Source organism: Scomber scombrus, chromosome 19, assembly GCF_963691925.1.
Source record: "Scomber scombrus chromosome 19, fScoSco1.1, whole genome shotgun sequence".
Lineage (NCBI taxonomy): Eukaryota > Metazoa > Chordata > Actinopteri > Scombriformes > Scombridae > Scomber > Scomber scombrus.
This window is the reverse complement of record NC_084988.1, coordinates 10,606,015-10,633,927: the sequence shown is the minus strand read 5'-3', so window position 1 is coordinate 10,633,927 and position 27,913 is coordinate 10,606,015. Positions and strand designations below refer to the sequence as shown.

General features: G+C 39.5%; 1 protein-coding gene across 1 annotated transcript; it reads right to left on the bottom strand.

Annotated features, from left to right (window-relative positions):
• Window positions 1–517: 517 nt before the first annotated feature.
• On the bottom strand, window positions 518–23,669 carry ddhd1a (DDHD domain containing 1a). Its single transcript, XM_062440072.1, has 14 exons — window positions 22,862–23,669; window positions 21,065–21,241; window positions 16,198–16,299; window positions 12,704–12,832; window positions 10,580–10,727; window positions 7,811–7,920; window positions 7,455–7,561; window positions 6,958–7,220; window positions 5,997–6,072; window positions 5,560–5,709; window positions 5,123–5,187; window positions 4,851–5,023; window positions 4,133–4,330; window positions 518–3,960 (listed from the first exon to the last, which is right to left on the bottom strand). Exons 1-14 carry the CDS (start codon window positions 23,646–23,648, stop codon window positions 3,776–3,778), a joined length of 2,670 nt encoding a protein of 889 aa, XP_062296056.1. The 5' UTR covers window positions 23,649–23,669; the 3' UTR covers window positions 518–3,775.
• Window positions 23,670–27,913: the final 4,244 nt, after the last annotated feature.

Below are 27,913 nucleotides of genomic sequence, written 5' to 3'. Positions count from 1 at the left end.
TGAGAAAGAGCTCTGGACAACAGATGGTCAATAGGAGTCTTTGTTTCCGTATTACCTATAGATGGCTGACCTCTCGTGGCCAAACACAGAACAGCAGGACCTAATGCATTATTTATGAGTCACCTCTGTTCTAACTGGTCCCATCTGTGAGCCTGGCCTTTGCAGATGTTGCTGTACTGTATTAAAGTGCTAGTAACTCCTATTGAAGCCACAATACAGCCTATTCATGTTATATAAGTCAGCTTTGTTATTCACATCAGGGGGTGCCTCGGAAAGAATCTGATCTGGGTTTCAGACGAACAAATAGCTCCATTGTCCTCAGAAATCAGCCTGGAAACGAGCAATGACACCATCTTCCTCTGATGATTCCAACTTCCTCCTACGTGACAGCAAAAACAGATTCCAAATTTGAAATTTGTCATGGTGTGTTATCCGTGTGATATGACAGAATAAGAAAAAGTAGTCATTGTACCCAAAAAAGAAATGCTTTTAATAAAAGGAAATAAATACAGTGCTTTGGATGGATGGCAGTTAGAATCCATTACAGGCATGGGTTATTGCACAGCTCTAGGGACAGACAAAGAACACTTTCCCAGACATCCATTCAAAGTTAGAGCAACAGTGGTGCCTGACACAAATTTAAAACAGTTCATTCAAAGCACCCAAATTGTAATGCATTTCTCTTTTTCACTCAGTGACTGATTACATATGGCTGCAGGCCCTTCCTTAATAACAACTAAACAATTTACTGTAAAGACTGACGGTACACTTGTAACATTACTTGTTTTTTACTGAATAATGGCTTCAAACTGGTGTTAACAGTGTTGAATCTACTTAACATGTTACAGTAGATGTTTCCCTGATGCTTGCAGTGCCGTTTAACAAGAAAAATATACTGTCATCATTCAAAATGCTGTAATGAAACTTACAATGTATCTAAACAGATTTCTCTGTAACGTTCTCCAGTTGAGTTGCTAAATTTTTAGCAGGCAGAGTGAGCACAGTTGCAAATCTGTGCTTTAATCAAGAATTGTTCTAATGGAAATTGTGCAAATTTCACATTATATATTTTAGAACCACACAGTCAAATCACAAACACTGGCAGAGACATTGTTGTTGTTGTGAAGCTGGTCTGTCCAAACTCTGTCAGTGTGTGCTTGCTGTGTCTGAACCTACACAGTGTGATTTAAAGATGCAGAGGCAACAATGGGACTGTCCTTGTATTTTGCATTACATGTCTAAAGGTCTCAAAAAGGTAAACTGCATGCATGCCGTCCATGTAACAAAGTACGTTAAAATCGCTGACCACTTTTCTGCATCCATCACTGCATTGTAACGCATGCTCAGCAGAAATGAATAAACATGATTTGTGTACAATTCATAGCCGAAGAATGTGCTAGATCCACCAGATCAAATGCAGAATCACTTTCAAAAACACTCTCCCTTCTATATCCATGCTTTTTTTTTTTTTTTTTTTTAAATCCAGACTTTTCTGTCACCTGATCATCTGAAAGGCAGTCTGGTTTCAGTCAGTAGGCTTTTTGCACACATCACAGACTTTTGACAACAATAACTGGTTTCCATTCACTGGTGGATCGGTCAACAACAGGCCTTGAGTGTGTGGAACAGTAAAGCAGCAGCTTGCACCATAGCAAATTAGAATAAGCTCTTCAAAACTACGATTATATTAACAAGTAGGACACAAAGAAAATTTGACACTGACAATAAACAAGTCTCTCACACGTAATTCCACAATCATTAATCTGAGGGTGGTTCCACTTCTTCATTCATTGCAAATGTCTTATAAAGGATTTCATTCTTATCATGTGTAGTTTTCTAGTCATGATGAACACAAAGATTTTAGATGTGTGTTGGCACTCTCTGCAATGTCTTCTTGTTTCAATATCAACATATTGTTAATATGATACCATGCAAAGTGAACAAGCCTTCTAACTTCTGCATAATCATTACTGGGAGTGTTTCTAAAAGGACATTATTGCACAAAAGTTCTTATATATGCTCTGACAAACCCAAGGCAAAGTTCATGATAACCAGCAAAGTGTCTTTTTTAGAAAACTAAAATCATAATTCGCTGCCTTCAGTTGTCCACATGTTCTTAATTTTGGGGTAAATTTGCAAGTAGTGTCAATTAGGAAATTACACATATCTAATGGCTGGAAAACAAGTTTTAAAATTAAAAACCTTTCTTTCACATAACAATAAAAAGATCCATTTCTCTAAAGGGGAAAGTGTGAATTGGTCACCAACTCACCAAAAAAGGCGAACGAGACAGTTAACTTTTGTTTGCAATGTACCACAAAAGCTTCAAAATAAAAAAGAAGCTGCTTTTATGTCAGTCCAACTGCCGTTTCATGGAGTATGAACTGGACTTAGCGTTACGGAAGCCGAGCAGCGTAACAAGCTAGACACATACATTTTATTTGGCCACAAGTTTGAATCCCATTTCACAAGATGAGATCCAGGTTTTATATGCAAGAGCCTGAAAATCGCTAGGAAAAATATTGTTTTTTTAAGAAAAAATACATTGAATTCCTCTGATTGAATCTAAATATCAATATAAAAGATATGAGCACTGAGAATTCCCTCATAACTTATCCTTAATATAGAATGACTGAAATTGGTTTGAGTCAATGGGATCGTTTTGAGTGTGACACCTCATCTATTAAATGACATCACTCAGAGAAATGTAGATTTGGATTCATAAAGTCAGTATGACATTAACTGTACATGTCTATCCCTTGTTTAAGGGCATTATGCATGTTAGGTTACAAGCCTCATGTGGCTGTAAACCTCTGCTAATGTCACATAGGGACTGCAAAAATCTAGAGTTGTGAGATGCAAGAAAATTCTGTTTTAGTGATCTGCATGTTATATATATATATTTTTTTTTAAATTGGTGCATATCTTTTGTAAGAGCCAAACTTATGTTACTTACAAAGAGGTGAACATTTAAAGAAAATGAGCAGAGGAAGAAAAACAAACTATAAGTAGCATATTTGTTATGTCTTTCCTCACACTTCCAAAACATTATTAAAGGGATAATGCCCTACGTTTTTGTTCAGAAAAACTAAACAGAAATATTCTACATTGTTTGGCTAACTTTGAAAGGCATTGCGCTTGCTTGTCAGCAAGTTTTTCAGATGTCGTAGCTAAAGGTTCATTTTAAAGATATACCACTATTTCCTGACAATTCTATTTTTGCTTCCATCATGTCAAAGAAAAAGGTGAAAAAGATCAGACACAGAACTGACAGCCTCAGTGACCGGGGATCAGGCAACTGTGTTAAAAGGCTCCAGACTGAGTCTGTAGGAGAGAGGCTGGATTGAAGCATTGATGCTGTGATTAATAGGAAACTCATGGACACTTAATGAACAGGCTGTAGCTGTTTGAGTTATGGTTGACGTTTTAGGGAGGAAGCGAGAACTTTGAGAACTGAGTGCGATAAACTCTTATAGCTTGTGGTCATACTGGCAAAAGGTGCACCTCCTTAGGGGTTCCTGGTCCGATACTGTCACCCTTAGGGTGAGAGATTGTGTACAAACTACACAAAAAGAGTGAAAGTCTGAGTCAGTTTGTCATTAATGATTCCCAAGTGTTCAAAGAGCTGCAGAACAGGGAGATATAGGAGGAAAAAAAAGATTAGAGTATTTGAACAGTTTGTCTGCATGAAAAAAAATCTTAAAAGTCTAGTTCTGCATCTTCTGAAAAAGATGACACCATTCAACTGTGTATGTGTCGAAATTAACGAGCTGTCTCAGTCTGGCTCCAGGTTATTTTCTGCTGGGTCAGACGGCACGTTCTGCTTGTATATGAAGGTCAACAGGAAGAGTGCTATGTCATGTGAGCACCAGTAGCCTGTGTGTGAGGTCACTGCTGACCAATAGCGGCTCTCCACCAGACCCTCTCGGAGCTCAAAGTCGATGCGGCGCTCCAGCTCCACTGAAGACAGAAACAGAGATAATATCATTGTTACTTTCATGAAATACATTTATCAGATAATAACTAATACTTTTTCAACATGTTTGAATGTATAAATTATCTACCAACAAAATGAAAGTGGGACTTTGTCTATGATTGCTTGGGGCTGGGCAGGTATAATAATTGAACTAACATGATGTGTCAGCAGTAGGTGAGGTCGGTCGAATCAAGGTGGAGAGACCGTATGCAGACTGGCTTTCTGTCCGCTTCTGCTCCTCTTCCTCAGTGTTGACCACTCCCTCAAGTCCTAATGACACTGATGGTTGGCTGTTGGAGCGTGAGAAACGTGAGAAGAGGATGCCTCCAATGCCCTTCCCTATGCTTGCCGCTCCTACAGTGAGGGAGTATGGATGGGAGAGGAGGAAAAAAAAAAGAGGTTAGCTGGGTGGAATGTAGTTAAGAGTGAGACAAACGAGAGGTAGAAAAAATAAAAAACAACTCTTTATTTAAAAGTACAGGGCAACAGTGTAATTGCATCAATTCTCCATCTCTCCACATGATGGCCCTGTTGACACAGAAATGTCATCAGAGGGAACATCTTATTTAAAAATAATAATATGTTAATGAGAACAGAATATCCTTTCTTCTCCACACTAGATACATTTCACTACATTAGCCTATCCCCACACATTTAGAATAGTTAAATATAACCTGGGTATTTGACAGTCTTCTGGACAAGTATGCAGTTATGAACCATATAAAACCAGCAGTTTCGGGGCTGTGTGACCCTAAAACTATCACATATACTTTTGTACTGATTCCTTCCAAGATGTTGACATGACCTATCTAGTCATGTGCATCATCAGAGCTAAGTTTGTATCAGAATGTCAAAAGTTATGCTATCGTCTTACCCAGTATGCTAGCCTTGCCCAAATTGGTGATAGACTCTCCATAGTGCCTTCGGGGCAGGACTGGAGAAGTGCTCGGGCTGGGGATGCTCTCCGTGTCAGATGCTGGGTCTTTGACTGGGTTCAGGAAAGTAGGTCGTATCTCATCATAAGGTGTGGGGTTAGTGGCACTGCACCTGATGGAGGAAACCAACCCAAAACATTCAGAACATATATATATATATTTCTGTGTGTATTCAAGATGATATTCATGATAATGCACTGTAAGTTCCTACCAGTGTATTTGAACAGGTGAAATATTGCTGTAATGTTTGAGGATGAGCGGCTCCAATCTGTAGGCCTGAGGAGAGCAATAAAACTCCAGTTAGCTTACAGATAGATGACTAAATTATCTTGAGAGAAAATGTTCAATTTGAACACCTGACTCAGTTGTTAAGAGTTTGTTTAGCAGAGCACAGTGGAAAAAAGCACAGCACAAATGTGTCTGGCATAAGTTAAAAATGAAAAACAAAACAAATGACAAGAAGAAAAAAATCTAGACTTGCTGTCATTACCCTGAGAGAGAGAGAGAGAGAGAGAGAGAGAGAGAGAGAGAGAGAGAGAGAGAGAGAGAGAGAGAGAGAGAGAGAGAGAAAGAGAGAGAGAGAAAGACAGAGAGACAGAGAGAGAAAGCGCATCTGTAAGGGTTGGGGGTAATCAGAGGATAACTGACCACAGGATCTGTAGGATGGAAGACATTGAAGAGCCTGCTGCAGATGGAGGTGGGCAGGATGTGGTCCTGGTGGCAGCTGGTACCAGGGCGGATCCCTCTCAGGGCTAAAAACACTGCCAGAGGAGAACCCATGCAGAAGAAATTCTCCACCTTAAAGACAAACAGTACTAAGATGATATACATGTCCTAAAGGTAGTCTTTGTTAATAACATGGAGGTACTGAGAATTGATCTTTTTTTTGAATAAAACAGGGTAACAATTCAATAATACTCCATTCATGTTTCATTCAACATGATCCAAGGTGTCTGCGTTGTGAAGTCCCTCTAACAAATATCCCTACAGCAAGTGCTAATATTTATCTATTTAGAGTGTCACATTGTAATGGTATATAGATATTGTATGATTAGTAGATACTGTATGACAGTTGTAAATATTACCTTAAATTTGAGTGCTGGGGGTGCTGATGGTTTAGAGGCTTCCAGGGTTTCGAGTTGATTTTCCAGCTCTCGTAACCTGTTAGAGGCAGAAAGGGGCTCAGTGTACAGAAACTTCACTAAAGCCACTGTTTGATCATTAACTCCAAAATAATGCTCCATATGTAATGCGACATATCCCTTTAGAATCTGCTATTAACTCAAGCTACCTAGACATAATACACTCTCTGAAGCCAGTCTTTGTACCACTCAGATCATCAACCATTTTGCCAGCCGCTTCTCTTTCACTAAGGTAATGGTGTACACAGTAAACAATACTGTACAAACAGAGGTGAAGGTGGTGCGAGTGAGCTATATTAAGAGCCTCTTCCTTTCACAAAACCATGCTGCCTCATAAACTCTAACAAGACACACAACAGAAGGAAAAGAGCTGACAGTACATGCTGTATTATGTGTGACAGAGGTTTGATGATACATTTTGACCAAAGAGTAGTTGGAAAGATCAACAGCATGGGTTATTTATTTTTCAAGCTGTAGATAAATTATGGAATTGACATAGTCCAATCTAAACGTCTAGTTAGTTAATTTTTTCCCTTCTTTCTCTCTGAATGAAACCAACTAACCAATTACGGAAGTACAGACGCCGCCTAGCTGTTAAGTTTACATGGAATCTATAGTTTTATGTACTGTCTACTCACAAAGTAACTGTTAAAATAATATTAAACCATCAAAGTTTCAGTTTCTAATAGTAAGTGCTGTTGTGGGTGCTGATTTATCTTAGAATATATAAAGTACACCAGGAACAACCTTAATTTTAAGGGAAAAAAATGCTGAATTAGAGACTGTATTAAATTACAAAAGTTTGTGAAAAAAAAAAGATAGCCTATATGACGTCATGACTTCAGTCATCTGTAAGTCCAGAGGCTCAAGCTAGTAGTCACTGGTCTAGAATAGCCAATCTTACTTAGTTCTAGTGTGCCGCAACTGCTGTAAAAGATGTCTCTCTTCATAGGACATCCAGCGTAGGTCCAGGTCCTCCTCCACAGCGTGGTGCTCCTGCAGACAGAAGCGCACAGGATCCCAGCCTGTAATGATGTCGTAGGTGATGACGCAGCCGAGGGAGTGAGACACAATGGACACCTTGCCTCCCCTTTCCTCAAACTCAAGGTTCCGGGAGCAGAAAAGTGTGTACAGTCGGTTTAGCTCCTGTGTTAGGCCCTTAGTAATCTAGAGAGAGAAAGAGAGAGAGAGAGAGAGAGAGAGAGAGAGAGAGAGAGTGAGAGAGTGAGAGAGTGAGAGAGTGAGAGAGTGAGAGAGAGAGAGAGAGAGAGAGAGAGAGAGAGAGAGAGAGAGAGAGAGAGAGAGAGAGAGAGAGAGAGAGAGAGAGAGAGTAGAGAAGTTATAAGGTGAGACAGTGCATCACTGAATTTTAAAAAAAAAGTGTATGTATGTGTATCTCACCTCATCCCGGTAAAGGGGGCTGTTGTAGTACATGATGTCCATGGCGCTGCTGTTGAGAAGGTCTCTTAGTCCTCTCACTTTGTCTGGCGTGATTGAGTCTACCGTATCTATAGAAACATACCACCAATGTCACAGTACAAAACAGAGGTTTAATGTCACTAAGTGGTGTCTGTATTTATGCATGGGATCAACAAGGAGAACAACTTAGATACATCCATTGTACACAGAGTTAACAAAACGCACCCTTAAAGTAATCACACCTGAAAGCACAAACCAAACACATGAGCAGGAATAAATACATTCATACAAGCACACAAATGCACTCTCTCACGAATACTCTACTACTAATCACGTACCTCCATCCAGAGACAGCTTGGAGCGCCACTCCACAGGCAGGAACTCCACATGTTCATCATTGTGCTCTGAAAAGTGCTTCTCCTCCATCTTCCTCACACCCTCCCTCAGCCTGAATAGACACACAATATGTAAGATTCAGTGTATATTTTTACATGTATATTTTTGTCCTCTATGTATATTCTGCCTTGCTATAGACTGACTAGGGAGTCTGTGTTTTGCTCTCTTGCAAACTTTAATGACTGTCAGGAAGAGAAGAACGTCGCCCATTTTACTGCTCACTGATGCAGCAGATCCTCTCATGCTGCACACACACACGCTCATCCTATATGGGGCAGCATTAGCTCGCAGGATGCACTAAATACACAAAGAGACAGAGGGCGAGGTAGGGTGTTGACATGGGTAAACGGAGGCTGAGAAGTTTTTAGGTGATTGGAAACCTAATGCAGGTTTGACAGAAGTATTTACAGGCGAGTGTCTGCAGGGAAACTTAAATGCTCTGAGTGCTGAATTACAGAGCTTTCTGTACTCTCCCAAAAGGTTCCTCTTGCGTTTATGTTGACATTAATTGGGCGGTGAGCTGCTTTGACATACTAGGTTTTGCTAAAATGCTTTTTCAAAGGGGACACACCCTGACTTTGTTTGAGAACAGAATAATGCACTAAACTCCAGCTATTTCCTCTTTTGCGGCTACTGATGAAGCCCAACTAAACTGCATTGAGTTTCGAAACATCACACATGTGGGAGTAAAGGAGAAAACCAGAGACAAGAGAAAGAAAGTCACAGGACTAAGATTAATCCAGGTTTTAAATAAAAGGCATAATAAGTTATCGTCCAGACATGTCAGATTGATCGTTCTTGGCTGAGGAAGGTGTGTACACTGTAATCCACAGGGAGTCAGGAGTGAGGCTTTGAGTGCTCTGCAGCTTGACTTGGTCTACTTTACCTGCTTAGCTGGCCTAAGCCGCAGGCAATGGCCCGACGGTAACTTTGTGACACAGAGACACACATGGCTGTGGTCCACATGATCTGTACTACAGCCTGACCTGTTCAGTGGTACCATGCACAGCCAGATACTGTGTATTTTCATACAAAAACACAAACATAGAGAAGGACTGTGCCTAAATTATAGCCTACACATCAATGAGCCCCAGTGAGATATCATTGGTGTATCACTCTATAGATGGGTGATGACTCTGTAATATTTTGCTTTATCAGGTTTCTGAAGACAGAAGTGAGGATAATGCCCTGTCATTGTAACTTCCCCACTAGAGGCCTGTGACCTTTACACATCTACTATTGGCAGAGTTCCTCATTAAAACCTTTGGCCTTCGAAAGGCAAAAGTAGTCAGGAGGGTATTTAAAGGATCAGTGGGCAGTATCAGACTATGATTAGAGTTTCAGTTTATGTGCCAACGTACTGAGATATCTATATCAGAAAGTTGTGCCAACAGTCCACTAAAATGGAAAATAATTTTTTTTGTGCTGCTCAAACCACTAAAAAGTTAGATTTGGCACAGCTGGAAGCACATGTTTAAAATCTGGATTGTTGATATTGGTGTAACCGGTTCACATCAGTTTTAACACTGAGCTATCATGAGTTTCAGCTGATAGGATATACATAAGACGTGTTTAGCCTTTTATGTTCCCTCAGTTTGATTGTGCTGCATGCATACTGCACTGTTTCTGTATTTGCTTATGGTGTAGTCCAAACTAAATCACTAAATAATGCAATGTATCTGGGAAACATGAATCTTTGTTCATGGTTTCTCAAGTTTCAGTGCCTTGTGTTTTCTTGGCCACCAGACAGATTGGCAATACAAAGTATAAAGTAGGCAAACAGCAGGAAAAGACAAAGAGAGTGCAAAAGATGGAGAGAGGAGTGGAGGAGAACAAAACACAAAAAGCTGCAGGTGCATTGTTGTCCAGAGAAATGCCTGAAATAACTTGCATAGCAATAACTATGAGTGGCTTTGAATGAACTGAACAGATGGAAAAAAACTGAAAAATAGGCAGCGCCAAAGTATGCATGTATTCATGTATTTTCATGTATCCATTAGACATTACATTACTGCATTACGTTGTTCATATATAACACAGCACTTGAATTCAGATACCTGAACACTTGCTGTTTATTAGCAATGAGCGCTGTAGTCTTGCATTCCATAAATGCACTCGTTACATATTTGACAATAGTGGTGAACAAAAAAGGTAATCTGGAATCAGAGGAAGATGCCAGATAGGTCGATATCTGTAAGGCGTCATCAGCAGAGGAAAAACAAAAAAGAAACACGTGCCATGATGTAAACGCAGTTAGAAGGAGAGGGAACAGACCACACAAAAAACGTGAAAGCTCGTTTCACAACTATGTAAAGGAGCAAGATATTATCAGGCATTTGTTACGTAACAGAAATACAATATAAAAAGAAGGAAGAAGCAGGCGATGTCAATAAAAGCCAAAGAAAAAAACAGAGTAACAAAATGAGAAGTGTTCGAAACAGATTGTAACTGGAACAGAAGAGAACAGGAACAGAGTACGAACAAACTTCAGGGGAATTCGAACTTGACGTCATCCCAGAGAGATTTCTTGTTACTGTGTGCTTATATTAACTTCGGACCGGTTTGTGTGTGTGTAAAAATAAAAATAAAAAGCAGACAAAACAAGTAGAAAGACAGTTGTCCTTTATAAATAAAAGTAAAAATAAAAGTGAAAACTTGGTGGTTTAACTGACATCCTCAATAAAATTATCTTATTAAAAACTGCAACTCACATTCCCGTGTTTTTAATAATGCGTCCCTGGTCCATCTTCTGTCCAATCCCGTGGACAACAAAGACAACGTGTGTAGTCTGAGGGGGTCTGTCCTCTGGGGAGGCCTCCTCCACATAACCTCGATGGAGCCGTGTTCCACTACTGGAGGCTGGAAAAGGAGAGGGAGCATGGGGTTGGATCATTATTTGCAGTAGCTGGTTGTTTGGGTGGGATTTCTCCTTTAATTTTACTGTGCAATAAAAAAGCAAAACATTTACAATTAGTTTTAACAGTATTTTCTGTACTGCACTGCTAGATAAACACATCTCCACTTTGTTCATTAGAAGGCTATAAATATCTGAGTGACAGTGTTTAAGTAACGTGTGGTTCTGAGTACAAAGAGGCCAGTAGGTGAGACTTCCTGCTGTGACTGTGGCCCGAGACTCAGTGGCAGCAGTTGTAATGTGCCTAGAGGGCTGAGTGAGTGTCCTTATTTAGAATCTACAGTCTAGTCCAGTCATGTGCTGTGCAGCAAGGTGATAGGAGCCAATGAAATTGGCTGCTGTCTGGATAGCACTAAGGAGATTTCCCCTCAATGAGCATTTGTGTGTCAGGGGAGATTGAGATAACCAATGCCTGCTTTGCCTCTTATAATCTGCGAGCAGGAGATGAAAATGTAACATAGAGCTGGGAGTTTGTAGATCAGATTAGAATTATCCATACAGATCAAACTTCAGTCCTGGGGTCAGACTGAAGCTGCCGTCTTTTCAGGTACACTTAGGCCATTTGATCAAACCTCGTTCTGAAAATACAGATGGACACTGTGTAATTTTCTGGGCTAATCCAGTTAAGGGACTGAACTGTACCCAGTGACATTTAAACAGCTGCTGATTAATGGCAATTGACAGCACACAGTGGATGCAGTAATAAGTATGTCATGTGTGCATAACATGGGCAGAAAAGTGGGAACAGGTGTGGAGGTGGTGACACAGGGAATTGGAAAAATACTGGAAGATTATCCATTAAATTTAATTCAGGTTAAACTATTGGATGGGCTGTCATGAACTTTGGTACAGATATTCATGCCCCCCTCAGGATGATATGTGATAACTTTAGTGATGCTGCTTTTTCACCTATTTTTAACCATGTTTTATTATCAAATACCTGCAAAAATAACATTTCATAAGCCTCAACATTGTGTTTAGTGCTAAACAGTAAATGCTAGCATGCTAACACGCTAAAATAAGATGCTGAACATAATTATTACCATGATTAACAGAAACATGTTACCATTATCACTGACTACAGTAACATGCACACTAATATTAATTTGAATGTGACATTATTCTATTTAGATTTTAAATTAGGCCTTATTCCAAATGCAGCATTTTCCAATTAAGACGGTTGGGATATGCAAATATTATTTTGGTTTTAAGTGCAATCTTTGGACATGTGTAGCCTACAGCGCATTTGGAATATGCTTCTCAATTAGCTGTTTATGGTCAGCTCTGTGCATTGTAAACAAACTAGCTAACAGTTGGCAAGGCTGGACATTAATAGGAATATACATAGCTGCATGTAAATGAGAAAATTAGTGGAATATTGTTTTTCATTAGCCACATAAACAGCTTAATAGGAATATTGTGTTTTAAGGGCAACAACTTTAATCCTTTACGCATGTTTGTAGTCATTGTGAGCATGTTAGCATGCTGTCATTAGCATTTTGCTCAAATCCAAGTACAGGCTACCATGGCCGCTAACTAAGCTTTAGACTAGCACTGTTTGACTACATGTTTGGCATCATAGCAACTACAGCCAGAAACCTCAGCAAAAGGGATAACAAACTAAATATATTTTGAAAAGTGTGACTTGAACTTGGTTCAATAATTTAAAAAAATAAAAAAGGTCACCAATGTATCATTGCTAGCTTCATAATCCATAATTTCCAAGTAATATATATAGTAATGCAGTCCCTCATAGCAGGAGTCAAAATTCAATAAAATCCAAATTAAATCTAATTATTTAAGCCACATAACTTCTAGGAGTAGGTTTCAAACTAAAAAAACAGACACACGTGTATATAGTATGATATAGTTTGCCCACTGTATTATATGGAAAGATAACGAGAGTGTGTACATTACAGACCTTTGGAGAAGCCCAGCTTCTGGGTGACGGTACGTGCAATTTTTGAAGTGGTGGCATCACTGTAGAGGTAGACTTCGTCCACGCTGTGCCAATCCACATGGGTTCGACTCAGCTTCAGACTGTGGATGGCTGCGGGGGGTCAGTGAGAGAGGAGTGAGGACATTGGCAGATGGTACGGGAAATTGGGCAAAGAGATGGGTAAAGGAAAAAGGTTCACCAATACAAAAGAGTTGTGATTACATATTTTAAAAAAGGTGAGCAGAGGGAGAGAGATTGAAGACATCATAAGAATTACACCAAGTTGTGATCATCTTGAATGCAATAAAAAATAGCAAAAGGTCTAGGATCAATCTACTCAAACAGCTCAATCAAATGCAGTCTGGAGCATTGATCTGCGATTGGAAAGAAAAACAAATCAAACTATCACATACTGTGATTGCATATTTCAGCTCGTGCTTGTCCGTCCTGCTTACGCATCATCATTCTGAATAGAACGTTTTTATGTGCTTGTGGTGTAATAATATGAATGAATTTTCTCTGTTCAGTTTATCTAGGTTGTTGCTTCAAAGCGTAATGCAGGGACCAGAGTAAGTAAGAGCAGAGATATAGCTGAAGAGGAGACACCATCTGCTACAGAAGCTAATAGCGATAAATGAAAATGGTTGACTTGAGTTATTTCTGTCCCTGGAGCATGTCCTTTGGATGTCCTGTGCAGTCAAGTTCATCTAGATGAGATTATTGGAATACACTGGCGTTGTTCCAGTACACAGTCGTGGCTTTTTGTATTGCTCTGGACCAATCTGGGGATTATAACCCTTAAGAACACAGTAAAGTACTAAGAGAAATTCAGTTCTCCAGGTAGTAGTCTTCAGGTATAGTCTTCAGAAAACAAAATGTCATACAAAGACCTTCTGAGTGTCTTTTGTACATATTGTAACTTTCATAGAGAGAGATAAAGAAAAAATATATGTAAATAAATAACAAATAATATACAGTATGTGTCAGACCTGTTTATCCTTCCACCGGTTTTCTCAATGTTTAGACATCCAGTATTTTAGACATTCCTGGGTAATACAGACATGTGACAATGTTTACGGGTCAAAAATGTGTCTAGAAATGTTATTTTAAGTGTAGCTGTCTGTCTCTAAAACTTCCCATGTAAATTAATAGAACAAGATACAGTAGATATCAACAGAGCCAATGTGTTTATGTGTCACATGGTGAAGTTCAACTGAGCCTCTGCATCCCGGTAGGCTAATTTCCTGATTGGAAAAGCATGAATCATGGGTAGAGCGAGGCTTAACGGCTTTTACATCTTCACTGCGCCCTGTTCACTCAGAGGGCAACCAGTGAAGAGTGGAAGTAGCAGGACAAGCAGGGTCTGGAAGAAGAGTTTGTCACAAGGAGCAGAAGTTTTGGAGTGAAGGAACAAAACAAACGTTGGATAACAGAAGGGAAGGACCTCTGAAATAATTTAGGATATCCTTTTCCCCAGCCTGATAAAATAAAACTAATGTCCATCTTATTCAAATACACTATAAAACCTGAGGTAAAAGACCCCACAGGGATTCCTATGTCACATGTTTCCATTTATCTTTTCAGATTCTCAAATGAAACCACTCAGAAGCAAAAGAAACACATGCTTAATTTCTACCACACCACACACAGATCACTAAACCACTCTATGACAGCAGCAGCTAAGAGGAACAGTCCACTCTTCTGGGAAGAGTACCTTTCACCATCTATCTGGGCTACATCTCAACACTGTTTAAAGTGGCTTCCTTTTGTTATTTACCTCATGCACTCACAAATGAAGACAGGGAGAGAAGGATTTGCTATTAGGTCTACACACACACCCAATACAAGGGTGGATGAAGCCACTTTAGACTGTTGAGCTGTATTTATAGCCGAGCACACTGTAAAACAGGAGGAGGAGACCAGCTACAATAGAAATTATGTGAAACTTATCATTATCGAATGCTGGTTTTATGGCATATACAAGTGAAAAATGTAGTCAGTAACATGGAGAGATGCTAAGGTATAAGCTCACTTCCTGTTTTACAATGAAAGGCAATGCATTGTGAAAGGAAGGGTAAGGAAGGGGGATCAAAGTGTACTGAGGAGCTGGTAGTCAAGAGTTTACTAGAGGAGTTCTCTAACATGGATACAGAGACTTACTGAGGGATAAAGGATGAGGGAGAGGATTAAAAAGTAAGGGATGATGGGGTGAACGATGTGACAAAGAGTAGTGAGGAACTGGGTAAACTGTTGAAGTAACAGAGATATGGGAAATGGTGTGTGGGAGAGTTTGGGAAAGGAGCAGAAAGCATGGAGCATGGAGGAAAGGAATGAAAGAGATGAAAAGGGAAGGGCTTCTCAAACTAATCAGAAGTACAATGTGCTATGGTTGTGGGCTGGGGCTGTGACTTTTGTTTTCTAAGTAAGAATAACATAATAATAGTTAGAATTATTGTTTGGCTAAAGCCTGACAAACATGCCTATGTCCCCTTCATGAGCTCCCCCCCATCTCATATGGAGACAAGACAGAATATTAGTATAATGTTTATACATTTTAATACAAAAATGTACTTTTGCTGTACTGTAAGTCTCTAATGCAGGGGTTGTATTATGCAGGAAAAAGTTTGATAATGCACAGGTTCTGTCGAGGTCTACCTCAGATACAAAGCTTCATGTCAATGGCCGCTGGGATTTACTGAAGTGAGGACACTGACCCTGAGACCTCTCTGTTTAGCATTTTTGACGAAGGTCAATACATCCAGAACTAGGACACTGATGGACCTCTAAGAGGCCGACTCTATACAACATGTTAGGGGGCTATAGTAAAGGGCCACAATGGCTCCTCTGTTCAGCTCATCACTTGTGCTTGGGTCTCAACAGAGAGCTTTGTTCATTGCCCTTAGAGCGGGAGCTGGTGATGGTGGTCATTAACAATATGGTCGAAATGCCAGAAGGGATGAGATTGCAGCAAGAAAGAAATGAGAGACAAAGGGGGTGAAGAGGTTGGACAAATTAAAAAGGGGCAGAGTCAGGTGGCTTTTTTCGAAGACAAGCTTATTTGTTCCAGATCCACTAATTAAAGGGGTCTTGTGCTAGTGGCTGAGTGAACCATGTTGTCTACTCACTATCCCAGCAGGGAGATGACAGACAGATACACAGGTTTTCTAAAAAAAGCAGCAACAGCAGTAGGTACCAAACTCTGGGTCACAGCACAAAGGGGAAAGTTCTAGCAACTAGGCCCAGTTAAGGCTGCAATGGAGAACTGGGAGAGCAGCCTAAATCCATTTAAACACAACCATTTCTAACTGAGCCTAGGTCTAGCTCTAAATATTAGATTGTAGAGGTCTGCACCACAAAGAAAGGAAAATCGAGTTCCACAGAGACCTAGGATCTACAAGGAGAGAGGGTACAAGCTAGCAGATATAATACAATAGAAGTAAAAGAAAAAAAAAAAAAAACGTTGTATTTTACAGTACCTTGGCAGCGTTTGCGCTTGTGACATGTTGTTCTAGCACTCGTCTGATATCCACTCCATTTGAACAGAAAAGGGAGGTAGAAAGGGGGCAGGTGGGAGAGAACTAACAACCAAAAGAGAGTGAGTAATGGCCATTGCCCTGGTGTCAGTCACACAGGCTACCACTGTCACCGCTCTTGAAAAGGCAACTATCAAGTAGCGCTGCTATCAGATAACCACTTCAAGGCCATGGAGCCCGGTGGATGCAGGCGGACACCTTGGAAATAAACTGAAGCAATGACTTTGCAGTATGGTTAGTAACTGAGCCTACAGTCCAACATGCAGCGCTGCTTGACACATGCCCAAGATGACTGAGGTAGCTCCTGAATTACACCAATTATAGAAATCTAGTGTCTTTACTGTGAGGTAAAGACTAAACATGCTATAAAATTAACCACCATTTCTTAACATAATTAACTAAAACTAAAACATTATCTTTGTTAGAACTTGAATATGGTAGGTAAAACAATGTGCTATTTGGGGGATACCAATGGTTTCCCACCAAGTACATGACTAAAATAAAAAGAAACAAGAAGAAATAAAACTATGTCATATATTAAGGGGCATAGAGACCTGAAGTTGGTTAACATTTTAGGATCATTTGTTTAAAAAAAAAAAGTGAGACAAAAATAAAAGCATACACTCTTGAAACCTTGTCACCTTAAGTTCCTGATAGCATCTAGCAGTGTACTTATGTTTCCGTTTGGGTTAATGAATAATGAATCACAGTTTTAGGAAACTGACGTTGAATTAGACTAAAGGAGGAAGGAACATACTGACCAAACGCATACAAAGGGGTCAGTATGAGAAATGAAATGAGACTATGGCATGATACATATTTAATTTAAAAATACTTAACTGATCCAAATGAGAAAGAAAGAAACCTTTGAGGAAAGCTAGCTTAATATTGGCAGATGAAACTGAATACAATTTATAGCAGATAAAGGAGTGAATGTAAAAATGTAATGTTCCTGTGATTGTGCTGCAATTTAGAGTTACAGCAAGAGAAACACATTATTATTTCCACCAATGTTACATTAAGACTGAATGAATCATAAGGAATTAACTTGAAATGAAGAAATATGCTTTTGTTGGTAATTGAAAGCCTATGCTGGTGTTTGTACAATGAGAATAGTATTTATTATATGTGGTTTGATGTCAACAAAATGTATTTTTAATAGCCAAACAGGTTTTTGTTATCATTACTATGTTAATATTAATAATATTCTGTTATTTACAATTGGTGAACATTTACTATACTGAAATAACTGGTATAGTACATACATTCATATGCAGTGTAACTACTAAACAATTACATACTAGTTAAAAAAAAACAACATTAGAATAACAGAACCTCCATAAACATTAAATCTATCAATGAGGTATCAGTAAGGGGTTGTCATTTCAAAAGGCCTCCTCAAATCAGCACAGTCCACAAAACTCAAATCTGACTAAATCATGTATTCCTTGAACACAGACATCAGACTTGCAAATGTCAGCAGTGACTCACTCAGTGGAGGTGAAAGGCTGAGGACGAGAGACCTGCTGAGTGCACAGGAAGTTTATTTCCTCTAATAGCTATCAGTGAAGTCAATTTGGGCATTACAGCACTGATGGATCCACCCATTAGCATGTTCTCCCTAATGATTGGGATATCCTCATATGGATGTCACAAGGGACAAACAGCCTCAAATTGTGTGGTGGCTCGTGGTTTATGATTGTCCTTTGGGTTGAGGACACACAGTGTGGGCTTTTGGGTCACCTGAAGACACAAATGATGCAATATACAATTTCCTCATTTCCAGATCAGACCTAACAAGTCACAATGAATAGTAGGCTTAGACAATCTCATAGTAATAACGGGTATGTAAATAGGCAAAACATTTATTGCATTCTTAGAGCTAGTGGTTAGTGTTGTAACCTGTTATTTTAGGTATTCATCAGTCATTAGTCATAGGTCATTCTGCGTTCCCAACCTCATGTGCTAATTTAAATTATTATTCAAGCTGTACACACAAGCATACTTTCAAGCACTGCCTACGTCAAAAATACCACATGTATAGTGCTGACAGATGACCCTGTGCCCAACCCACTGGGTTCTTGCTTGAATTTTCCTTGACGTCTGAGAAGCCGGGCTGGGACACACCTCACAGTTTCCACAGCCCTAACTGCTCTATCCTCGCATACACATGGACCAGAACAGCTTAAAATAGCTAATTGTGATCCTCATCTAATTAAATATTTGTTCTCTTTTTTTCCCCTATTTCATATGAAAAATTACAAAAAAAATTACTTTTCCCCTGTCATGCTTGGGGGAAAAAAACAATTGTTGCATTACACAAGAAAAATATCTACAGAACAAAGTTGAGCAATGCAAATCAAAACATTGAAAAAGACCATTTATAATGATATCAACTGTAATGCCCTTGTGGCCATTTTCAGCTTCAATAACTAATAAATAAGAGCTGCCAGTGCCACGAGATCACCACCTGTGACCGCTGTCAACTTCACTGTGTGCTCAAATGGCAGCAGTCACTCTTTAAAGAAAGTAACAAACACTAAACACAGACAAGCCAGTAAGGGCTCATGAATCTGGGAAGGGGAAAAAAATGATCAAATATTTTTACAGGTTAAAACTATTGTATAAATTTTGATCAGACATTCAAGCTGTCTATTTATGAAGGAAACCATGTGTAAGGGTCAATTAATCTCAAATACATTAAACCCATCAAATCCATTCTTAAATCTTCTGATGACTGTGAATTAACTAGTGTCAAATCTACTAGTAACTACTACTATTGATGTTTCTTTAGTAGAATACGCTATATAATGCACAGGTGATTTTGGGGTCAAATAAATGATAAAATACTGCACATTCCTAAAGATTATATCAATAGAACAGGACATCCTTGCACTTCTTTGTAGTGTGAGCACTATAGTCCTGCGTACATTGTCATGTTATGTATGCATAGCATGTTGGTATGCCTACCATACGTGTTCTGCTTCATTAACCTTTAGTCTCAGATATCTACTGAGGCACAAGCAGACAGAAGGGTAGAAGAGGCAGAGAGAAGGCAGGAGATGGTAAGAGATAGCGGGGGAAATGTATGTACTGCAGCACTGTCAGAGCACAGCTCACTTGCTTTATGATCCATTTATCAATCGAAACGTGGCCCAAGGTAGCCCACTTATAGCTGCAAAAGCTTCAGATTATTAGTACCAAGATAAAATTATGTGAAAGCTCCCTGTAGCAAAGACTGAAACAAGGTGAATTAACTGGATCGATCACTCACGCTCAGCTAAATATAAGAGTAAATAGAATAATTGTAAAACAATCTGTCAACAAAGGCATCGGGAAGGTTACAAACATACACAGACTGTTTCCACATCCATGAAATGAATTAAATTATAGGAACGTGTAAAATAAGACAAGCCTGCTATTTCTCACTTCGTGATATGCCGAGTAGATTGATACGATACAGTTCAATCTCGCAGTATTGCGTCTCACCCACAGGACAAACTAAGGTCATATGATTTGTGTGTTGAGCTATGGAAGGAAAAAAAAAAAAAAAAAAAGAAGGAATTTGAGTGCCTTTGTACTATAGTACATTATTATTATTATCATTCTGTACTCTGTTACTGTTTATATGCCTGTGTGTGCATATACAGATATTTAAGTGTCCATGTGTACATATACACAAAAGCGTGTGGAACAGGAGTGACCTTTCATTTCTATCTTTACAGTTAACAGTTGGGTTTGTGGAAGCTAGCAGAAGTACTAGTAATGGGTAAATGACACAAATGGTGATGAGGTAAGCAAGACTAGCCAATGTATTATAATCCTCTGCTCTGTTGATGGCTTTATTTATAGACCTTGATTTATTCTGAGTAGGGGGGAGCGACAGTAATAAAGGGTTGGGGTAAAGCAACAAAAAATAGATAGCTGAATGGATTTATAATATACATCTATAACCTATTCACTGACTAAGGTGTTAAATATGACTTACGATTTAACTGCCACTATATAACTTGATGCATGTTTCTGACACATTCATGAGCTCAGTTTTCATAATACAGACTAAACATTTGGTCACTCTCTTTAACAGTTGCTGCATCTTTTTCTCTATCTATTTATCTGGCACTTTCACACATCCACACATTCATCAGTAGTCAAGGTCCTGCAGATCTGGCTGCCTTAAGGAGAGTGCTGAATCAAAGAACCTCTTTCTTATTGCCTTTCACAGCTAAAACCTGCTACATTTTGCCTGAGCCAGCCCAGCAAGAGGGACGTGCCAGAACGTACGAGCTGCACCTGCTTTACATTGGTAGGATGACATGACAAAAACCTATGCACACATGAATAGAAGCACCTGTTCCTTTCATTTCTGCAGGTAGGGCTGTCACATAATTCACCATTTATGACTTACAATGCTTTCCTTCTGCCTTTATTGTGAGAATGATGACTTCACTACTAATGGAATTTATAACTAATAATGCCTGTGGGAGCATTTAAAGTTTTTACTGCTTTAACACAGCACTGTATAAGTATTATTTTACAAGGTACTGCCTGCCTGGAATAAAAAATACTGCAGGACTGGTGAATCCAACAGTAAAAAAGGTGTATAATGTTTGTGTTACTGGCACATTCATCATTAAACCTTATCACAATCAAGTTATATCTACTTTTATTTATTTAAACCTCAGTTAAAGTTTATGTGCTGTTCAAAAGAGCTGATTCATGCAAACATTTTTTAAACTCTGGCACACATTCCTTAAAATTATTCCATGTCAACCTTATTATTCTACCTGTGCCCTCCCCTACAGCTCACCATCTTTACTGTCGACCGTTCTGACGACCAAATCCGTTTCGAACGTGTCCTGCATCTGTTGCCCACGAAAATGGTTCAGGTGCTCCTGCTCGATGAGGTCACTCTCCTCTTCCTCCAAAGGGAGCCAGGTACCGTCAATGAACCACTGGCCTCTCATCACTGGAATATGGTCTTGTTCTGTATGACAATATAAAAAATAAATTTTTTTTAAAAAGCTTACATTTAGTCACAGATGCAAAACAATAACACTTTGGGGTTGTGGTGGGAATGTATTGCTGCATAAAAACAAGTTTCTCTTTTTTTTTGGCTCTGTGTATGTCATGTAGTAATTCTCTGAAGTAACAGTGCTGCTGCAGTCGCTTTCTAGGAACTGACTCCATTGTTCACGCTCCCAGAATGTGTTGGATGATGTAAACTGATTTCCATTTAAACCAACAAGTCTGGCAAATCCAGGAGGGCCAAGTCTCAGTGGGTTATGGAGCGAGGCCAGTTTTGATTACATTCTTGACTGACATCATTAAATGATTCACCGGTGGTGAATATGAGTGTAATAGCAAATATGAATGTAGGCACACTCGGCCAAACGCAGCAGCCTTTTAATTACTTTATTGAAGAGGGTGAAATTGCTAATCTGGACAAACATACAAACAGCATTAGCTTCTTCTTATTTACAGTGACAGCAAAAACCGAGTCACAGACAGGTCTAACACAACGCTTAGACACACACACAAAGACACTCTGATAGAGGCTCACAGTAGATACTATTCACTCATTTGTTGAGGTGGTTCATGTCTGGTCAGAGAAGATAAGTCTGTGTGCTTTACATGTGTCAAGTTCCCATGTATGAGTTGAAATATGCAGCTATTACAAATAAGTACCTGGACACCTTACAAAAACTTTCTTTGTTAACTTCTTACATCAAGAGGTTTCAGGGTTTTGCTTCTTGGATTACTGTATTACTGTTATTGTATTACTGGATTACTGTTTCGAAGAACCCTGCCTCTTCACCCCCCCCCCCCCCCCCCCCCTTTACATAAACAAGCCTTTCTCTCCCCAAGTGATATCATGTTGGTTTAAATAATCTCTTTTTGTATGAGTGTCCATCTCAAAATACAGTGCTTTGAAAACCAATACACTGTTTGCAGATACTGAACAAGTTGAAACAACACAGCAAGGGTCTTCACTGACAACAAAGGGACTACACATCAACTGCATTCACATCCAGAAAGAAATGACTGCTTCTCTAAAATGTCACTTGGCGTTAACCTTCAGAAGAACCAGCTACCCATGAACTCTTTCATCATGGTCAGGTTTTTTGGAGCCTCTATAGTGACTGCCTTCATTTGTTCCCTGCCTTTTCCTGGAAATATCCATGAATTAGTTAGTACCGATTAGCTAAGCCCACCCTACTGACTTCCTGGACTGTTTGGATGTTGCCAATAGTAAGTAATTAGGCCTACTTAGCCAGAGAAAAGTGCCAGACGAAACCCAAACAGCAAAACAATGCAGAACTTAACTTGAATGAATGGAAAAACTGCAGCATGTATGGAAATCTAACAGTATAAGGGTGCATGTTGCCTGAAATGACATTTTGAATAAGTGATGAGGCTCATAATCTGTATGCTGAAGCCATTATACTGCAGAATATGCTGTATATATATCGTATATTTACACTGCAGGTATTAATACTATGGTCATGCACTCAGTTGGTGATGCTTCAGGTACCTGACACCATGATTTGCGACTGATGCATACCTAAAATACAATTTTATAGACTTTGATCACAGGTTTACTTACGCTTCCAGTAGACAGGACTGCATTCCCTCTCTTTCACATTCACCTCATAGAGGCCTCCACGGACACAGACACGCTCTACGTCGATTTCAATGCTGTCAGGGTCCCTCTCGTCTGAGGACACGGTGGATGTGTCCTGAGACCCATGGCCTCCGTGCACACTGCTGGTCCTGGTCTCCACCGGCACTGCGCCGTTCAACCCTCTGCTCTCCCCACCAACGCTCTCCTCCCCCCCTCTGCTGACCTGGGAGCCTGCTGCACCAGGGTTAAGCTCGCAATATTTACGAAACATGAGCTCAATTTTAAGCGAGTCATGCCCGACAAAGGGCTTCCACGTCTTTTTGTCCTCTTTGTAGAACCATCGCACCTCCTCCGCACCAAGCTCCGTGACCACCTCGTTGTAGCGGTGTCTGGAGCTGTTTGATCTCGACCTCTTCCTCCTCTCGAACAACGGACCGTTGTTCCCATCGTTGTCGCTGTACTCCAGAGAGCTGCTGTCGAGGTAGGCTGTCGGGGAAGTCAGGTCCAACAACAACCCACCCTGGGTACTGTGGTGTCTGGCGTGTAGAAGCGGCAGGTGTCCGTCCAGCCCGGATTGGACGGACGACATCCCTGCCTGCAGCCTACCGTCCATGGGGCTCATCTCGTGACAGTATGAAAACACATCGCTGCCCAGAGTCCACTCCTTGTTGTTGTTGGTAACGTCAACGCTGACCGATGAACCTTTACTGTCGGTGCTCAAAGACGAGCTTAATGTGGACGTTTTGGTTGTATTGTCGAAACTGCTCATAACTAGTTGAGCAACCCAACCTCACTATCGTTACCTCCGCGTGCGTCGCTTTAGCTAAAGCAAACTGACTACTTCGCAACAGCTACCACAGCATAACATCCTTTTTTGTCTGCTTAAAAATAAAATAAACTCATTGCCTCGAATGCAGCAGAGCTGTCGCTGTCGCAGCATCAGCTTGTTAGCTTGCTAACCAGCTACGGCTAATGAAGCCGGTAGGACAACTCCGTGGCTAGCGTATTAGCGAAGTCTGCAACGATACAACCGGAAAACCTGTTCGCCTTCTTTTTTATCTTACTCATCTAACTAACGTAAACCTGCTTTAAAACACTTTCCTGACACCGAGTCGTTTTACTCTAGCTTGATAGGAGTATAGTTTTGCTGTCACCATACTTTGCGTGTTCCGAGTCCCTGTGGATTTTCAGATTCATTCGTTGTCCAAACAAATCTCGCTTAGAGACAGTGCTGTAGTGTGCGTGTGCGCGGCTTGACAGCTGACGCATAGATCACAGGATCCATTCGTTCGTGAACGCGCACGTAGAAACTACGTGAACGTGACGACTGGGTTCATAAAACGCATTCTTGCCATTGCGCAGTAGATGGAGACAAACGCCCATTTATGGTTATAGTGACCTCGACTTAAAGGACTGGTTCACAATTTTAATAAAACAACTGTCAGGTGCCCAATAATAATAATGATGATACTACTACTACTACTACTACTACTACTACTGATTATTAAAAAAAAAAAATAATAATAATAATAATAATAATAATAAATATAAATATAGTTGTTGTTATTGTTATTATTATTATTATTATTATTATCATTATCATTATCATTATCATTATTATTATTATTATCATCATCATCATCATCAGTAGTAGCAGTGTTATTATTATTAGTGTTCTTTGTGACCTAGGGTGCTTCTCTCTGCAGTATCTGCTGAGAGAGTGCCTCGGAGCTTAGCACCCGTGGCACTAATAATAATAACACTGCTACTACTGATGATGATGATGATGATAATAATAATAATAATAATAATAATAATAATAATAATAATAATAATAATAATAATAATAATAATAATAATAATAATAATAACAACAACTATATTTATATAGCACTTTTTAAAAACAAAGTTTATGAAGTGCTTTGACGCACAAAGCAAAGGTAGTACTAATAAAGACAAGACATACAACACAGGGTTAGGGTTAGGGTTAGGGTTAGGGTTAACCCTACAGTAACAAGTCGAACAATAACAAGATGGAAGTAGAAGAGAATGAAGAGAATGAAATATAGTAAGGAGATAATGAAAATAAAAAATAATTAAATAAATAGATAAAATAAAGTAAAATAAAATGAAATAAATAGACACTAACAATAAACAAACAACACCACATAGAAGCAAGTCTGTAGAAATTAGGTTTAAGAGGTGATTTAAAAGAAGTCAGCAATTCTGCAAGCCTTATTTCCTAAGGCAGGTGGTTTCAAAGCCGAGGGGCCTTGATGGTGAGGCGCAGTCACCTTTAGATTTCAGCCTTGACTTTGGAACAGTCAGAAGGGCCCCACCTGAGGATGTAGACTGCCGGCTGGCTAATACAGGGTCAACATTTCTACTACGTAGTTTGGAGCCAGATCCACACATGCTTTAAAAGTAGTCTGCACTGAAAGAGGTTGTCTTCACTTTAATCATTCCTCCTGTTCATACTGGTCATTCATATTGCACTTACAATGTAAGTCAGATTGCTGAAGCCTCATTTAGACTAAGGATAAACTTTTAAATGCTGTCAAAACTGTGTGAATACAATGTGGATTTTTTCGGATCTTTTACAGCAAGGAAAACCTCTTTCTGTGTTGATTTGGGCAGTCTGAGTTCAAGTGGATCATCATCAAGTGGATACATGCCACATTTACAGTCTTTTTTAGTATCAAATGGCCTCTTTGTGTTTCTTCAGACAGTATTGAGCTGTGGTGGAAAAATAAAAGAGGGACTTTGCACTAAAAATAGTTGATTTGGCTACAGCTGAAGCTTCATATTAGCTTCAGATAAATGCTTAAATACATTTTTGCACAGGAGGAGGACTGTGGACTTTGTCTCCTATCAATTACACTGGAAAAGCATTATGAAAAGATCTTCTAATGACCAGTATGAACAGGAGGAATGATAATTGTGAGAAAACCTATTTCAGTGTTAATTTTGGCACCTGACTATTGTTTTAAGATGGACTTGCAAATGCGTGAACCCCTTGCTTAATTTGTGTAACTCTGTAGTTGTTCACAGTATCACTTCAGTTAATGGTAATATTGTCCCTTTTTTCTTTTTCACTCCTCTTGTTGTTTTGGAACTTTATGTATCACTCTTCCCACTACAGCAAGCACCCTAGGTCACAAAGAACAAGCCCAACATTATTATTTCCTGTTTACAACATGCAATGACCTGACCCTCCACTGGAGAGCAGCAGAGACCTATATATAAGAAATTAAATAGCAAAGTCTCAGCTTGCAGCTACTTTTGGAAGGAATGGAGTAAGTTGACTTTCTAAAGTCACTACCAGATCTTTCAAGCTTTTTTAATTTCCTGTTTTCCCTTCCTCCTTTATCATTTTCATTGCATATGTTTATAAAAAGGAGTGCTGACAAACCTTTTCTCACAATATTTCTAACTTACTGAACATATCAAAATGTCAGCAATGAACAACAAATAAGTAATCAAACAAAAACTTTCTGTAACAGTATTAATACACATCCCATTAAAATGTATGTTTGGTTCATGTCATCCCTTACAATGGAAATTAAAATGAAGCCACAGTGTAATTGCCTCTCTGTTTAAGTTCAGCCCACAAGTTACTGATGGCAATGAACTCTGTTTTGTGATGCATCTGTTGTAGTGCACAACAACTGTGTTTACTGAAGCGTGTCTCTGTCTTTTGCATGTTTGTATGCATGTATCGGTTTTTTTTTATTATTCAAATGCATGTGCTTTTATAATGTATGTTTTGTGTGGTTCTATTTGAGTGTGTACTGCTGGTCCAGGTGATCCTGGGGCCATGGTGAGGTCTGCGTGAGAGAGAGAGAGAGAGAGAGAGAGAGAGAGAGAGAGAGAGAGAGAGAGAGAGAGAGAGAGAGAGAGAGAGAGAGAGAGAGAGAGAGAGAGAGAGAGAGAGAGAGAGAGAGGGATAGCAGAGAGGCCCAGGCAGCTGTATTTGGAATAAACAGACATTACCCTGCTGTGTTCTAATTTACTGCAGAGTGGGAATTAAATTTTAAACTCGTCCCGCCCCTCTGCAGTCCAATACTCCACGCTCCTGGCCATCAACAACCACTTGCACAATGTGCGTTATTAAAGTGTTACTCCACCCAAAATCTGTCTTTTTAGTATCAAATTCTCACCCCCTGTAAGCTTACACAAAGACACAGCTTCCGGAGGAGCACTGGAATTTTTGAGGGCTATAGCACAATGTGGAATTAGTGTGGGTAGCTGCATTTTGGCAAAAATGGAACAAGCTGAACTTGCAAACTACAGAGAAGTGTATGCACTTCATGAATAGCTAAAAGACAATTCTGTGGTTGTTTTGATGCGTTTTGGCATACAATGTTTATTCACTGTTTGAATCTATCATAAATGACTGAATACAGTTTGACCACAGCCACTGATCAACACCAACAAAGAAATTACAAACTTTTTACAGCCACCATTCTAGTGAAAGATTTGAAAGAAAGATTTTAAGTGGCGCTACACTTGAAAGCAGGGCAAATTGAATCATTCCAACAGTTCTTTACAATTCAACACTTTAAATGGTTTCATTATTCTTGATTAGTTATTAGTTGCTGTATGGAGAAATCGCTGCAATCCCAGTCAACTCAACATGAACATTTTAAAATCTGTATTTTCCAGATGATAGTCATTAAAGATTGCTCTAACATTGTGTAATTATCTGAGTGCAAAACTAATTCACATTGCAGTAATATCTAATGTGTATGACCAGAATAATTACCGGGTTAAATATGCAACGAGATCTCGCCAAGGGCTTTTTTCTCACTGCACGTTTACACTAGAGGATGACATGTGGCTTTCATATAAGAATTAGTCAAATTCCTCATTTCTGGCAGTCAAACTGAAACAGGTTGGCCTCTCTCTTTCTTTCTCACTCTGTGCTCTGATGTTTTGCAACCACCAGGCCCACCACCTGGATGAGTGGATGACAAACAAACTGCAAATTTTCTTTCCAGTAACTGACCAAATAGATATTTATAACCAGCTGGT